At 36.1% G+C, this 15,412-nt stretch overlaps 1 protein-coding gene across 1 annotated transcript in view; it reads left to right on the plus strand.

The window, feature by feature from the left end:
• SLC30A9 (solute carrier family 30 member 9) overlaps window positions 1-15,412 on the plus strand; it is an 87,710-nt gene that overhangs the window by 41,230 nt on the left and 31,068 nt on the right. The window contains exons 10-13 of the mRNA XM_068974916.1: window positions 8,991-9,046; window positions 11,230-11,365; window positions 14,457-14,496; window positions 15,331-15,402. Coding sequence (XP_068831017.1) covers window positions 8,991-9,046; window positions 11,230-11,365; window positions 14,457-14,496; window positions 15,331-15,402 — 304 coding nt within the window. The remainder of the gene's footprint in view (window positions 1-8,990; window positions 9,047-11,229; window positions 11,366-14,456; window positions 14,497-15,330; window positions 15,403-15,412) is intronic.

Consider the following 15,412-nt stretch of genomic DNA (forward strand, 5'->3'; position numbering starts at 1 on the left):
ATCTAAGCCTTTTTTTAAGAATACAACATTTCTACTTGTATATCATTTCACATTTTATAAAACGTGGCCTGTTAAAGAAAACCCTTTTAGTTGTTATTTGTTTATCCTCCTATTATATAAGAATGATTTGGGAGAACTTATAACAAAAAACACAGGTACATACAGTAAGAATATTTAAGACAAAGTTAAAAATAATAATAAAATGGTAAGGAGCAGGGAGACCAATTTTAATAAAAATTAAATCTGAGAACTCGTAACTCACTGTGAGATAGATTAAAACCTTTTGTAAAAGTAAAGGAAAGACTCCACACTCCCAATGCATGGGGCTCAGGTTCAATCCCTGGTCAGGAAGCTAGATCCCACTTGCCACGACTAAGAGTTATCATACCACAGCTAAAGATCCCACATGCTGCAAAGAAGATCAAAGATCCCATGAGTGGCACCTAAGACCTGGTGCAGCCAAATAAATAAATATTTAAACAAATTTTTTTAAAGATAAGGAAAAAGTAGACACTTGCTATTAATACTAACAATCATTTTCTTAAATTTTTATACTCAGTAATTACTTAATAACTACTATTTATATATTGTTTTGCCTGTTGAGTGGGGGAGAGGTGGGGGAGAGAGAAATCTATAATACACAGTACCTATTTTGTTTTAAGTTTATGTGAATATGAGAAAATTAAAATGTAAAAATAGTGCATATTATTAATTTTAGTTGTTACTTAAAACATTGAAGACACTTTTTAAGTGTCCATACTCTGAAATACGATTTAAGGTTTAAAAGCAGGTGGTAGGGGACTTGCATTGCAGTCCAGTGGTTAAAACTCCATGCTTTCACTGCAGGGGGCATGGATTTGATCCCTGGTTGGGGAACCAAGATCCCGAATGCCATGTAGCACAGCCAGTAGATATATAAAAGCATATGGTAGACAGCTATGTATTGATCTGGAATAATAACCATATGAAAAATCAAGTTGCAAAACATATGTACATAATTTAATGTTTCCAGCCATGATGGACACATGGGGACTAAAGGCTCAGTCTTTTGCTATAAACCGCTAAAAAACTATACAAAGTATATTTAACAGTATTTTCAAACATTGAGCATTAACAGTGCAAGACTGTGATCGCTGAGGAAGGGGAACAGGTGAATTAAATTATGATCACTGATTTTTTGCTTGGAGGCACTTTTGGGATAGTGGAGGAGGGTGGGTTACCCATCATTGAGTTGAGAAGTTAGAAATTAGGGTTCAGTGAGTCTGAGGTGGCTAGAAATTACAAGGCAGATTACACAGAGGAGGGAGCTATGCAGACAAAAAGCTATAGAAGTCTACCTAGGGTTTTCCTTGAGTTGAATCTTTGCTGAGGTTTTGTTACACATGTGTCGGGTAAAGCACCATGAGACTAGGCAAAGAACCAGCAGGGAACATTAACCTGAGTAAACCCTAGAGTTCACAAAGGGCTTGGATTAAGTTCTGACATTCTAAGATTGAAAGTCCTGACTGATTACCCAGGCCAACAGAAGGCTTAGACTTTGGTAGTAGGGCTAAATTAACTTAGTTGTAAAGTTTTAGAACCTTTCTGACAAAAATCTAGAGGATCATGCTGATTTGCAAGTAACTTAATTACCTGCCAGAACAAATCCCTATACTTATTAAAAGGAAGACAACAAATTCCAGACATGCAGTATAACATTCATGGTGTTCAGCACCTAATTTAAGAAATTTGTAATAGACAACCAGGAAGCAGAAAATTTGACATTCAACCAGGAGAAAAATTAGTCAATAGAAACAGGCTCAATTGACATATGATGGAATTAGGAGACAAGGATAAATGGCTATTAAAGGTGCATTCATATTTATGTATCAAAAGAAAATATGAATATAATGAGAAGAGAAATGGAAGATAGAAGAACCAAATGGAAATTTTAGAGCTGAAAAATATATCTGATATGAAAAATCCAATGTATAGAATTAAGAGCAGATTAGACTTTGTGGAAAGCATGATCAGTAAACAAGTAAACATGACTGTAGAAAGCATTCATACTAACACTAGAGTGAAAAAAGACTTAAAAAAAAATGAAGGGAGCCTTAGATATGTGGGACGTTATCAAGAGAATTATATCGAACATGTAAGGAAGAAATAATAACCAGTAGTACACAGACTTTCAGATATAGAGGAGAAGGAAACACTTTTCGTTTCCTCTAATAAGGCTAGCGTAACCCTGATTGTTGTTTAATTGCTAAGTTGTATCTGACTCTTTTTAAACTCCAAGGACTATGGCCTGCCAGACTCCTCTGTTTGGGACTTTTGAGGCAAGAATACTGGAATGGGTTGCCATTTCCTTCTGAAGGAGATCTTCTCGACCCAGGGTCCAATCTCCTGCATTGGCAGGTGAATTCTTTACCACTAGGCCACTCGGGAAGACCGTCTTAACCCTGATCTAAAACCTTAAAGATAAAAAGAAAAAAATATGGACCCATATCTATCATTAACATAGATGTAGATATCCTTTCCGTTCAGTTCATTCGCTCAGTAGTGTCTGACTCTGCGACCCCGTAAACCACAGCACGCCAGGCCACCCTGTCCATTACTAACTCCTGGAGTCCACTCAAACCATGTCCATGTGTCGGTGATGCCTACCAACCGTCTCATCCTCCGTCGTCCCCTTCTCCTCCTGCCCTCAATCTTTCCCAGTATCAGGGTCTTTTCCAGTGAGTCAGCTCTCCACATCAGGTGGCCAAAGTATTGGAGTTTCAGCCTCAGCATCAGTCCTTCCAATGAATACCCAGGACTGATCTCCTTTAGGATGGATGGTTGGATCTCCTTGCAGTCCAAGGGACCCTCAAGAGTCTTCTCTAGCACCACAGTTCAAAAGCATCAATTCTTTGGCGCTCAGCCTTCTTTATAGTCCAACTCTCATATCCATACATGACCACTGCAGAAACCATAGCCTTGACTAGATGGACCTTTGTTGGCAAAGTAATGTCTCTGCTTTTTAATATGCTATCTAGGTTGGTCATAACTTTGCTTCCAAGGAGTAAGCGTCATTTAATTTCATGGCTGCAGTCACCATCTGCAGTGATTTTGGAGCCCAGAAAAATAAAGGCAACCACTGTTTCCACTGTTTCCATCTATTTGCCATGAAGTAATAGGACTAGATGCCATGATCTTAGTTTTCTGAATGTTGAGCTTTAAGCCAACTTTCTCACTTTCCTCTTTCACTTTCATCAAGAGGCTCTTTAGTTCTTCACTTTCTGCCATAAGGGTGGTGTTGTCTGCATATCTGAGGTTATTGATATTTGTCCTGGCAATCTTGATTCCAGTCTGTGCTTCCTCCAGCCCAGCATTTCTCATGATTTACTCTGCACATAAGTTAAATAAGCAGGGTGACAATATACAGCCTTGACGTACTCCTTTTCCTATTTGGCACCAGTCTGTTATTCCATGTCCAGTTCTAACTGTTGCTTCCTGACCTGTATACAGGTTTCTCAAGAGGCAGGTCAGGTGGTCTGGTATTCCCATCTCTCAGAATTTCCCACAGTTTATTGTGATCCACACAGTCAAAGGCTTTGGCATAGTCAATAAAGTAGAAATAGATGTTTTTTCTGGAACTCCCTTGCTTTTCCGATGATCCACCAGATGTAACGCTGAAGAAGCTGAAGTTGAATGGTTCTATGAAGACCTATAAGACCTTCTAGAACTAACACCCCAAAAAGATGCCCTTTTCATTATAGGGGACTGGAATGCAAAAGTAGGAACTCAAGAAACACCTGAAGTAACAGGCAAATTTGTCCTTGGAGTACAGAATGAAGCAGGGCAAAGGCTAACAGAGTTCTGCCAAGAGAACGCACTGGTCATAGCAGATACCCTCTTCCAACAACACAAGAGAAGACTCTACACATGGACATCACCAGATGGTCAACACTGAATCAGATTGATTATTTCCTTTGCAGCCAAAGATGGAAACACTATACAGTCAGCAAAAGCAAGACCAGGAGTGAACTGTGGTTCAGATCATGAACTCCTTACCGCCAAATTCAGACTTAAATTGAGGAAAGTGAGGAAAACCACTAGACCATTCAGGTATGACCTAAATCAAATCCCTTATGACTATACAGTGGAAGTGAGAAATAGATTTAAGGGACTGGATCTGATAGAGTGCCTGATGAACTATGGATGGAGGTTCGTGACATTGTTCAGGAGACAGGGAGCAAGACCATCCCCAAGAAAAATGCAAAAAAGCAAAATGGATGTCTGAGGAGGCCTTACAAATAGCTGTGGAAAGGAGAGAAGCAAAAAGCAAAGGAGAAAAGGAAAGATATACCTGTTTGAATGCAGAGTTCCAAAGAATAGCAAGGAGAGATGAGAAAGCCTGCCTCAGCGATCAGTGCAAGGAAATGGAGGAAAACAATAGAATGGGAAAGACTAGAGATCTCTTCAAGAAAATTAGAGATACCAAGGGAACATTTTATGCAAAGATGGGCTCAATAAAGGATGGAAATGGTATGGACCTAAGAGAAGCAGAAGATATTAAGAAGAGGTGGCAAGAATACACAGAAGAACTGTACAAGAAAGATCTTCACGACCCAGATAATCACGAAGGTGTGATCATTCACACTCACCTAGAGCCAGACATCCTGGAATGTGAAGTCAGGTGGCCCTTAGGAAGCATCACTATGAACAAAGCTAGTTTAGGTGATGGAATTTCAGTTGAGCTGTTTCAAATGCTAAAAGATGATGCTGTGAAAGTGCTGCACTCAATGTGCCAGCAAATTTGGAAAACTCAGCAGTGGCCACAGGACTGGAAAAGGTCAGTTTTCATTCCAATCCCAAAGGTAATACCAAAGAATGCTCAAACTACCACACAATTGCACTCATCTCACACGCTAGTAAAGTAATGCTCAAAATTCTCCAAGTCTGGCTTCAGCAGTATGTGAACCGTGAACTTCCAGCTGTTCAAGCTGGTTTTAGAAAAGGCAGAGGAACTGGAGATCAAATTGCCAACATCTGCTGGATCATCAAAAAAGCAAGATATCCTTTAGATATAATCAAATTGAATCTAGCAATATACAAAAATTATAATACATCATGATCAAGTGAATATTCTAGGAATGCAAATTTAAATTTTCAAAGTCAGTAGAAGATTAATATACAAAAATCTATTGCACTTCTACTATCAGCAAGCAAATGGAGAATGAAATTTTTAATAAATTCCATTTATAATATTAAATATATAGGAGTAAATTTAAGAAAAGATGTGTAAGACTTTAACACTGAAAACTTAAAATATAACTGGAGGAAGTTAAGACCTAAGGAAATGGATAGAGATACTATGATTATGGATTGGATTACTGCATTAATTAATATGTCTAATTTCCCTAAATTAATTTACGGATTTAATGTAATCCATCAGACTTTTTTTGTTAGAAATTGACAAACTGATTAAATTCTAAAATTTATATGCAAATATAAAGAACCTGGAATATTCAAAGCAATCTAAAAAAAATTTTTGGAGGATTTTAAGACTTATTTCAGAGCATAATAATTAAGACAGTAGGGAATTCCCTGGTGGCTCAGACCGTAAGAATCTGCCTGCAGTCAGGAGAGACAGGTTCCATCCCTAGGTGGAGAAGATCCCCTGGAGAAGGAAATAGCTACCCACTCCAGAATTCTTACCTGGAGAATTCCATGGGCAGAGGAGCCTGGCGGGCTATAGTGCATGGAATCGCAGAGTCAGACATGACTGAACAACTAACGCTTTCAAGGTATTGGCACAAGGACTGACAGGTCAGGGGAACAGAGTAGAGGGTTCAACGGTTACACAGTTGATTTTTGACAAAGGCATCAAAGCAGTTCAGTGAAGAATAGAAACTCTTCAACAAATGGTATGGGAATAATTGGATATTCACATGGGTAAAAAAACAAAGGATGTCAACTTATACAAATGCCTTTATGCCTCGTACAAATTTAAGGTGGACCCAGAAGTACCAGCTAACACTATGAAAATATTAGAAGAAAACCTAGGAGAATATCTTCTAGGCCTTTGGGTAAGCAGAGATTTCTTAAATAGGACACAGGAATAGGACCATAAAATAAGAAAAACTTCATCAGAATTAAAAATTCTTACTAAGGACACTTTTAAGACAATAAATAGACAAGTTGCAGATAGGGAGAAAATATTGGTAAAGCTTATAATCTGACAAAAGACTGTTATCCAGGATAAATAAAGAACTGTTTTGTTATTGTTATTCAGTTGCTAAGTCACATGTGACTTTGTGACCCCACCGACTGTAGGACACCAGGCTTCCCTGTCCTTCACCAACTCCTGGAGTTGCTAACATTCATGTCCATTGAGTCAGTGATGCTATTCAACCATCTCATCTGCTGCTGCCCTCTTCTTTTGCCTTTAATCTTTCCCAGCATCATGGTCTTTTCCAGTGAGTCAGCTCTTTGCATCAGGTGGCCAAAGTATTGGAGCTTCAGCTATAACTCAGTATTAAAAAGAAAATCTAAGTTTTTTAAAAAAGGCTGAAGATTTGAAAAGTTATTTCACAAAAATACATGAATGTAGTTGATGGACACAAGGAGGTGTTCAACACTGTTCATCATTAGGAAATGTATATTGAGACCCAAACAGGACCTCTCTACACATCCACTATAATGATTAAAATTTAAAAGCCTGACAGTCAAATGTTGGGTTAAGATGCAGAGCACCCAAACCTTTTAGATATTGCTGATGGAGTGTAAAATGTTATAACCACTCTTAAATTAGTCAGTTTCTTGTAAACATATGTCTATTGCTGGACTCAGCGATTCCCCTCCTAAATATTTAACCAAGAGAAATGGGGACAAAGGTCCACAAAAACTTATATAAGAATGTTTATAGCACTGTAAAGGTGCTGTAATGGACAAAAAATTGGAATCAGCACAAATGTTCATTAACAGTGGAATAAACAAATTGTGGTATATTCATAGTGGAATATTGTCTAGCAATAAAAAGAAAAAATGAAGTTCTTCTCTGTAACAGCATATATGCATCTCCAACAGTATGTTAAATAAAAGATGGCAAATACCAAAGAGTAGTAATTGCATGATTTCCATTTACATTAAATTCTAGAACTTTGACTTTAATCTTTGGAGAACAGCATTAGTGATATCTTATTTTTATAAGAATAAATATGGCCCATATTAAATTTATAGAACTTGTGATATCTCACACTTCATTGCACAGCCAGCCTGAACATTAAGTATTTTAAAAATGATTGAACACTCATTGACTATTTTGTAAACATTATAAACACACACATATATAGTGTGAATTAATAATGAGTATTTCAATTTTAGTATGCCAGTTTTAAAATTATATGTTCTTAATTTACTCTCATTCTCTTAGTTTAATTTATTGAAAAGCCATCATCCATTTTGGGTATTTTGACCCTCTTTTCCTTTGGAATCAAGTAGGAAAAAAAGTTGTAATATTCTTGGTTTTTAGGATAGAATTTCCAATATCAAAACTTAAGTCTGGTATTTATTTGTTTTAGTCATTTACAGGGTGGTATAATCTCCATATATTTTACAAAAGAAAATGTTTTCTATTAAATGCATGGTAACCTACAGAGAAACCTCAACTGTGAAGAATTTGGTTATCTTGAAAGTTTACCTATTTGATACCATGCTGAAAAAATGGAAAACCCCCGGCTTAGTCGAATAAAATTACATAGGATATTCACTCAGAGGCTTTGTATTTTTATTAGATAAATAATTTTAATAAGGTAATCTTTTTCAGATTTCTAAATTTACATGAAATTAATAGAAAAGATACTTAGTGCAAACATAATGCTGAGCAGTTCCAGTGAATCAGTCTTTTTTAACAAAAGATATGATCAATATCAAACAAACAGAAACAAAGGAAGAAAAGAGGAAGGCAAAGGAGGAAGGAAAGGAAGATGGTAACCAATATAAAAGACATTTTTGCATTTTTGTCATGCAAAATTTTGTCATTTTGTCATGACTTTTTTCCCTAAAGGAATAAAAGTTTTGTTGTAATTAGTCTTCCATCTTTATTTCTTCCTCCCACACTCCACATAGTCACTACTCTATATACATTGATATGTATACTTCATGCACATCGTTTTGGAGTTTTACTAAAAATGTTAATGTGTCATAGAATAGAATAGTCGCTCAGTCATGTCCGATTCTTTGCAACCCCGTATCTGTAGCCTGCCAGGCTTCTCTGCCCATGAAATTCTCCAGGCAAGAAAATGAGTGAGTAGCCATTCCCTTCTCCAGGGGATCTTCCTGACCCAGAGATCAAACCCAGGTCTCCTGCATTGCTGACAGATTCTTTACCTTCCAAGCCACTAGAGAAGCCCAAATATATCATGTGTATATACAATTTGTACTCTTTAAATCTTATATTTGTTCAGTTTATACAAGCTATTCTTCCTGTAAAAAATTAGGTATTACAGGCTACCCTAATCCTACTTTTCTCCTTAGAGGTTAAATGTGAGTTCTTCCAGGCTTTTTCCTATGACTTACATTATATGTTGTTTACAAAAACTACAAAACACAAGTTCTTTTGTATCATACATACTGTTTCTAAACTTGCTTTTTTCCCTTTCACTGAATGTTATGTCTTGGAGCTTTCACCATGTCAGCATAGAGAGCTGTATCCCAACTCTATTCTTTTACACTGAGGTAGAGGACACTTATTATTTGGTTGTACCATGATTTATTCTGCCATTCCTCATTGAAGAAGCTTTAGGTAGCTCTTATTTCTCAGCTTAATAAGCAGTGTTTTATAAAGCCCTTTCTGGCCGTCTTTATGTCTCGATGGCAAGTACTAGAAACGAGAATTGCTGGGTTATTGGACATACATGTGTTAAGTGTTTCTTTGTTGTTGTCAGGTTGTGCCCTCTAGACTGGCTTTGCCTCATTATACTCCCTGTCTTGCTAATGATGATTTACTTTTTTTTCTTCCATAGGCCTTATTAGCATTGGGCATCAGTAAGTCTGTTCAGACACCAGATCCTACTCATCCGTAAGGACTCTGTCTATTATGTTTTCATTTGTTTTGGCAGTAAGTCGTCGAATTATAGATATGTCCTGAAGTTTTATATACCTGCAGCTTTGTGTTAAAGAGTTGGTCCGTCCTTCTGCTGTAGTATCTAAAATGCAGGATTCAACTGCTTTGTCAAAGTAAATTCAAGGTCTAATTTGAAAATGGAGTTCAAATTATTTTTATTCTTTGTAATGTAACATAAAGATCTTGTCCTCTTTGTATTTGATAATTAATAACAAAGCACATATTTTGATCTTGGAGTTGTTTTATTTGGTCAAAGGAAATACATATATTTCACGTTTGGACTAATAGGCCACTCTTAAATTTTAATGATAATATTCTATTAAATTCATGCTTAATATATTTTAATCCCCTTATTGTCATTTGGAGATAGTATTCTGTTAATGTGTCAAAATGACTTATTTTTAAAAGAAATGTGCTCTTTAGCACATATTGTTTTGAATTATATTAGTTATTTGATACAAAGACTTGCTACTGGTTCTATTAATATAACCAGGTAAAATTTTTGGATTCTACGTGTATTTTTTTCTTTTTTTAACAAGCTTCGGTAATAGAATTTGAGCAATCAAATTTCCCTTAAGGCAAAAGAAGTACACTTTTATTTCTGTATAGGAGTCGGCCTCTGTGCTTTATATATCTTGAAATCCAGACACTCCTGATTTCTTATAAAAGCATATTTTGAGTATCCTGTAACTGTCAGTAAGCTTTTATATGGCCAAAATTTTAAAACAGGGTGAAATTGAAAATTTTTAGGTGTGTAGCTTTCATAAGATATTTTCAACAATCTACTTTAGTGCTGCCTGATAGACTTTTTTATAATAATAGGAGTATTTATGTATATCTATTCAGTATGCTAGTCACTAGCTACATGTGGCTGTTGAGCACTGGAAATGTGGCAGGTGCAATTGAAGAATTATGTTAAAATTTTATTTAGTTTTACTTAATTTACATTTAAATAGTCTTTATGTAGCTAGTGACATATTGGATAATGCAGATCTACATAATTTAAAATTTCGGTAAGAATATACAAATTCCTTGAAAACACATAAAATGAAAGTAATGCTATTTACTTTAGATCTTAAGTTATCTTAAATATATATAGTCTATCTATGTGGGAAAAACTTTAGAAGAATGTTAATTTTTCTAAATCAAGCTTATAGAACACTGTCACATCTATAAACTGATAATTTCCTATGGTAAGATTACATATTTGCAAAGGAATTAAAAAAACAATTTTAATTAAGATTCCAAGCAAGAATACTGGAGTGGGTTACCATATCCTACTCTAGAGGATCTCCCCAACTCAGGTATTGAACCTGTGTCTCTTGCATCTCCTGTATTGACAGGCAGATCCTTTACCACTGTACCACCTGGGAAGCCCTTTTAAATTAAGAACTCTTATTTAAATTTGCATCTACTCTAGGGGTACCGTGTTTGAATTTGGGGGTTAATCTCCCAGAAACTTTTGTATGAATGAGTGATTCTTTCCCTCTCATATTATCTCATATTTTTAAATTTATTACTCACTATTTTATTGGTACATACAGTACTACAAAGTAATGCACATGTTGACCAAAGACTCTTAAAGAATAATTGTGACTTAACAAAAAAATTGTCACCAAAACTCCCAGAAAACTGAAGCTCTTAGTCTTTTAATAATAGTAGTGAGTTACTGTGTGTTAAATTCTACAGAATCCACAAAAAATATCTAACATCAAATTATAGGTAATGTAAATTATGTAAGACAGTATTTAATTAGAAACTTCATTATAAGGAAATTGAAATGTTACCCTGTTCATTAAACATTTGACTACATTAAAAAAAATAAAATGTATCTGTTTGTGGTATTTAAGAGTAAAGTTGCTGTAGTAAATCAAAGCAAATTATAAGAAAGAGGGATTAGCCAAAACCTGAATTAAATCATATTCACTTTACTTTTATATAGTTTCAAAGATCTTGCAGTTTTTTCCACTTTATATGTTATTTTCTGATTAGATTTCAGTTTGGCACTTACCTTTTACTTAACTATAAAATCATAACATCTTGATGTTGTAAGAGGCTTTTTTTCATTGAACTATTAAACATATTTTGGAAGGAAATAATTTGTATTTCTTGTAAACTATTTGTTTTTAATTTTTCAGGTATGGATTTTCAAATATGCGCTATATTGCTTCACTAATTAGTGGTGTTGGTATATTCATGATGGGTGCAGGATTATCTTGGTACCATGGAATCATGGGATTGCTCAATCCTCAACCAATAGAATCTCTTCTATGGGTAATTTTCTCCTTCCCTCCCCCTCAATGTTAAAGTAATATGAAATAACAATTAAGTACAGTAGAATACCTTTGTTATATTAATGTTAAAGATTGGGACCAATATACCTTCTTGACTGTAATATAGGATTATATTACACATACACACACCTGTATGTGTTTTTTAGGATGTGACTGAACCTGACCTCCAAATCCATATGATTCAATGATGTTGAGCAAGAGTATCTCTTTAGGTACAGTTGTTAAGCACTGTATCCTTGGTTAAAATTTTGGACAGTTCTATTAATTTCTGCTGTTACTAAACGCAGAAAGGCCAGAAGACCTCTGTTCAGTTTTAGTACTAAGAATAACCTGTCAGTAGTTAAAATATCCATTCCCTCGTAACAGTCATATGTTAGAATTTTTCTTAAAATTAAAGCCTCCTCTTTCCCACGTTCTGGTTGGAACCCTACATGGGAGAATGGGAGTGTGGTTCCCTTCTGTGTTTTTTCACCCAAGGGCCTGTACTCTTCTCTCCTGCTCCCTAGGCTGCCTCTGGCAGCACTGAAGGTAGAGATAGGGGACAGAAAAGTACCACGCTGTGGGTACCAGCACCACCTTGCACTGGTGTCTGCTGGCCTTTGTAGGTACCTAAAGCTGTCTTTTTTCTTCTCATGGGAACTTGCTGGAGATTACCCTGCTCGGCAGCTGTGACCATAGCTCCCCTGACGAGTGCAGGTTGGTCATGTGGCAGCCCTGTCAGCTTTTGTATCTCATGGTGTAGTTCCAGACTATTTCTGCTGATGTTGCCAGTAAGATTCAGTGGCAGGAGCCTAAAACTGAGATAGGAAAACCTGTATTCTAGTTCTTATTTCAGTATTCTCTCCATATACTCAAGCAAATCACGTAGTTTGGGAAATCTTACTTTCCTTAACAGGATGAGGAGAACATTTAAAGTGGGTTCAGAATTTTTAAACCTTTATTTCAGGGAAGGCTGGGGTTCCAAAAATTCTATATTTGAATTTTTAAATTTTATATAAAATTTATCATTTGAATTTCATATAAAACTTTAAAAAAATCTTTGTTATTTCTTTCTGTATGTCTTGGACTAATGCACAAAGCTGTTTTTGATAGTTCAGTTCAGTTGCTCAGTTGTGTCCAACTTTTTGTGACTGCATGAACTGCAGCACACCAGGCTTCCCTGTCGATCACCAACTCCCGGATTTTACCCAAACTCATGTTCATTGAGTTGGTGATGCCATCCAACCGTCTCAACATCTATTGTCCCCTTCTCCTCCTGCCCCCAATCCCCCACAGCATCAGGGTCTTTTCAAATGAGTCAGCTCTTCACATCAGGTGGCCACAATATTGGAGTTTCAGCTTCAACATCAGGTTGGATCTCCTTGCAGTCCAAGGGACCCTCAAGAGTCTTCACCAGCACCACAGTTCAAAAGCATCAATTCTTTGGCGCTCAGCTTTCTTTTATAGTCCAACTCTCACATCCATACATGACTGCTGGAAAAAACATGGCTTTGACTAGACAGACCTTTGTTGGCAAAGTAATGTCTCTGCTTTTGAATATGCTGTCTAGGTTGGTCATAACTTCCCTTCCAAGGAGTAAGTGTCTTTTTAATTTCATGGCTGCAGTCACCATCTGCAGTGATTTTGGAGCCCCCGAAAATAAAGTCTGTCAGTGTTTCCATTGTTTCCCCATCTATTTCCCATGAAGTGATGGGACCAGATGCCATGATCTTAGTTTTCCAAATGTTGAGTTTCAAGCCAACTTTTTCACTCTCTTCCTTCACTTTCATCAAGAGGCTCTTTAGTTCTTCTTCACTTTCTGCCATAAGGGTGGTGTCCTCTCCATATCTGAGGTTATAGATATTTCTCCTGGCAATCTTGATACCAGCTTGTGCTTCATCCAGTTCTGCATTTCTCATGATGTACTCTGCACATAAGTTAAATAAACAGGGTAATAATATACAGCCTTGATGTACTCCTTTTCCTATTCGGAACCAGTCTGTTGTTCCATGTCCAGTTCTAACTGTTGCTTCCTGACCTGCATACAGATTTCTAAGGAAACAGTTCGGGTGATCTGGTATTCCTATCTCTTTCAGAATTTTCCACAGTTTATTGTGATCCACACAGTTAAAGGCTTTGCCATAGTCAATAAAGCAGAAATAGATGTTTTTCTGGAACTCTCTTGCTTTTTCGATACAGTGGATGTTGGTAATTTGATCTCTGGTTCCTCTGCCTTTTCTAAAATCAGCTTGAATATTTGGAATTTCACGGTTCACATATGGCTGAAGCCTGGCTTGGAGAATTTTGAGCATTACTTGACTAGCGTGTGAGATGAGTGCAATTGTGCGGTGGTTTGAGCATTCTTTGGCACTACCTTTCTTTGGGATTGGAATGAAAACTGACCTTTTCTAGTCCTGTGGCCACTGCTGAGTTTTCCAAATTTGCTGGCATATTGAGTGCAGCACTTTTATAGCATCATCTTTTAGGATTTAAAATAGCTCAACTGAAAATTCCATCATCTCCACTAGCTTTGGTCTTAGTGATGCTTCTTGATATCTTTATCTAATTCAAGAGTGTCTGGGATTGTAGGGAAAATGGTATTATCTTCCTCCCCCAAATTGATTACTGTGTATAACTGCTGATCCATCTGAATCAGGACTGAGAAAGAATTCTCTTGGTACTGGGCGTGGAAACAAAATTAAGAAATAACTGGGTATGGTTGTGGACCATACCATATCGACAGCCCTAGATTTCAAATGTTTGTGTTCATTTTGAAGTTCAAAAGCTTTTTTTTTTACCAGTTAAGTAATAATTCTTTTGTATCATGAATGAACTTAGGTCATGGTATAACATTCTACTGTGTGTGTATATTATTGCTCTTCCAGGTATTAGAAAATGAGATAGTCATCAAATTTTAACTCGTTTCTTCTTATGAAGACACCATGTGTCTCATTGTCCTCATTTGAACTATTTCCCATCAAAATTCTTATCTGATTAGGATTGATGTTTCCTTCCATTAAGCTTATGCATGGACTGTTATAATTCTTTAGTGAAATATTAACTTATGCTTTATTTTAATATTTATTTCCTAGGCATACTGTATTTTAGCGGGATCATTAGTATCTGAAGGAGGTACGTACTATCCCAGGATTTTATTGTTAATAATCTATAGTCCATTTTTATAGTTTGCCATTAATAATAAGTTCTCTTGTTTAAAGAAAACTGTAGAAATAGGAATAAAGTTTTGTCTCCTTTGAGGGAGGAAATTCTTTGTATAATGTACTATGTTGATTCCTGTAATGGATGGGGCCAAATTTGGAAAAGCTTTTTTGTTCTTGTTCTTAAGTATCATATCATAATGCTCAGAACATTTGAAATGGAGTATAAATGCATAACTGTGTAGTGAGTTTTTAAGAATCAGGCTTTAGTAATGTTAACCTGGGAAGACTGTCCCTTTTTGCAGAACAAGTATTTTTTAAGTTTTTGAAAGTTTCAGCTATAGCAGTAATATGACAGAGAAGTGCTAATACCATGCATGAAACTGGCTTATCTGCTGCTCTACTTATAGTATGTTTACTTCTGAAACATTGTCGTTTTCTATGCATTATCCCTTCATCTTTGACAGTCTTGTGAAATGTTGATAATACCACCTGCCTCAAAAGGTTGGGAGTCTCAAAAGTAATTGTGCTTAGTGTGGTACCTGACAACTAATAGTTGTCTAATAAATTAAGGCTGTTGTGACGGTAATGATATTTAAATTATGGTAGCTAAAAATATGGGATTCATTTTATTATAATGATTAACTGGAGTTCTTGATAATGGCTAGTTTAATATAGAACTTTTCCTTATTGACAGCTCTTAGATAGCATTAAAGCATTGTGCCTATTTATCTATCTTTTGAGATGCCATCTTTAAAGTTTGGAGGCATGAAGTTTCTTCCATCTGATATGAGTGCTTTTCTTTCAGCAACACTTCTTGTTGCTGTAAATGAGCTTCGTAGGAGTGCTCGGGCCAAAGGAATGTCATTTTACAAGTATGGTATGTACTT

The sequence above is a fragment of the Capricornis sumatraensis genome, chromosome 7 (genome assembly GCF_032405125.1).
Source record: "Capricornis sumatraensis isolate serow.1 chromosome 7, serow.2, whole genome shotgun sequence".
NCBI classification, from domain to species: domain Eukaryota; kingdom Metazoa; phylum Chordata; class Mammalia; order Artiodactyla; family Bovidae; genus Capricornis; species Capricornis sumatraensis.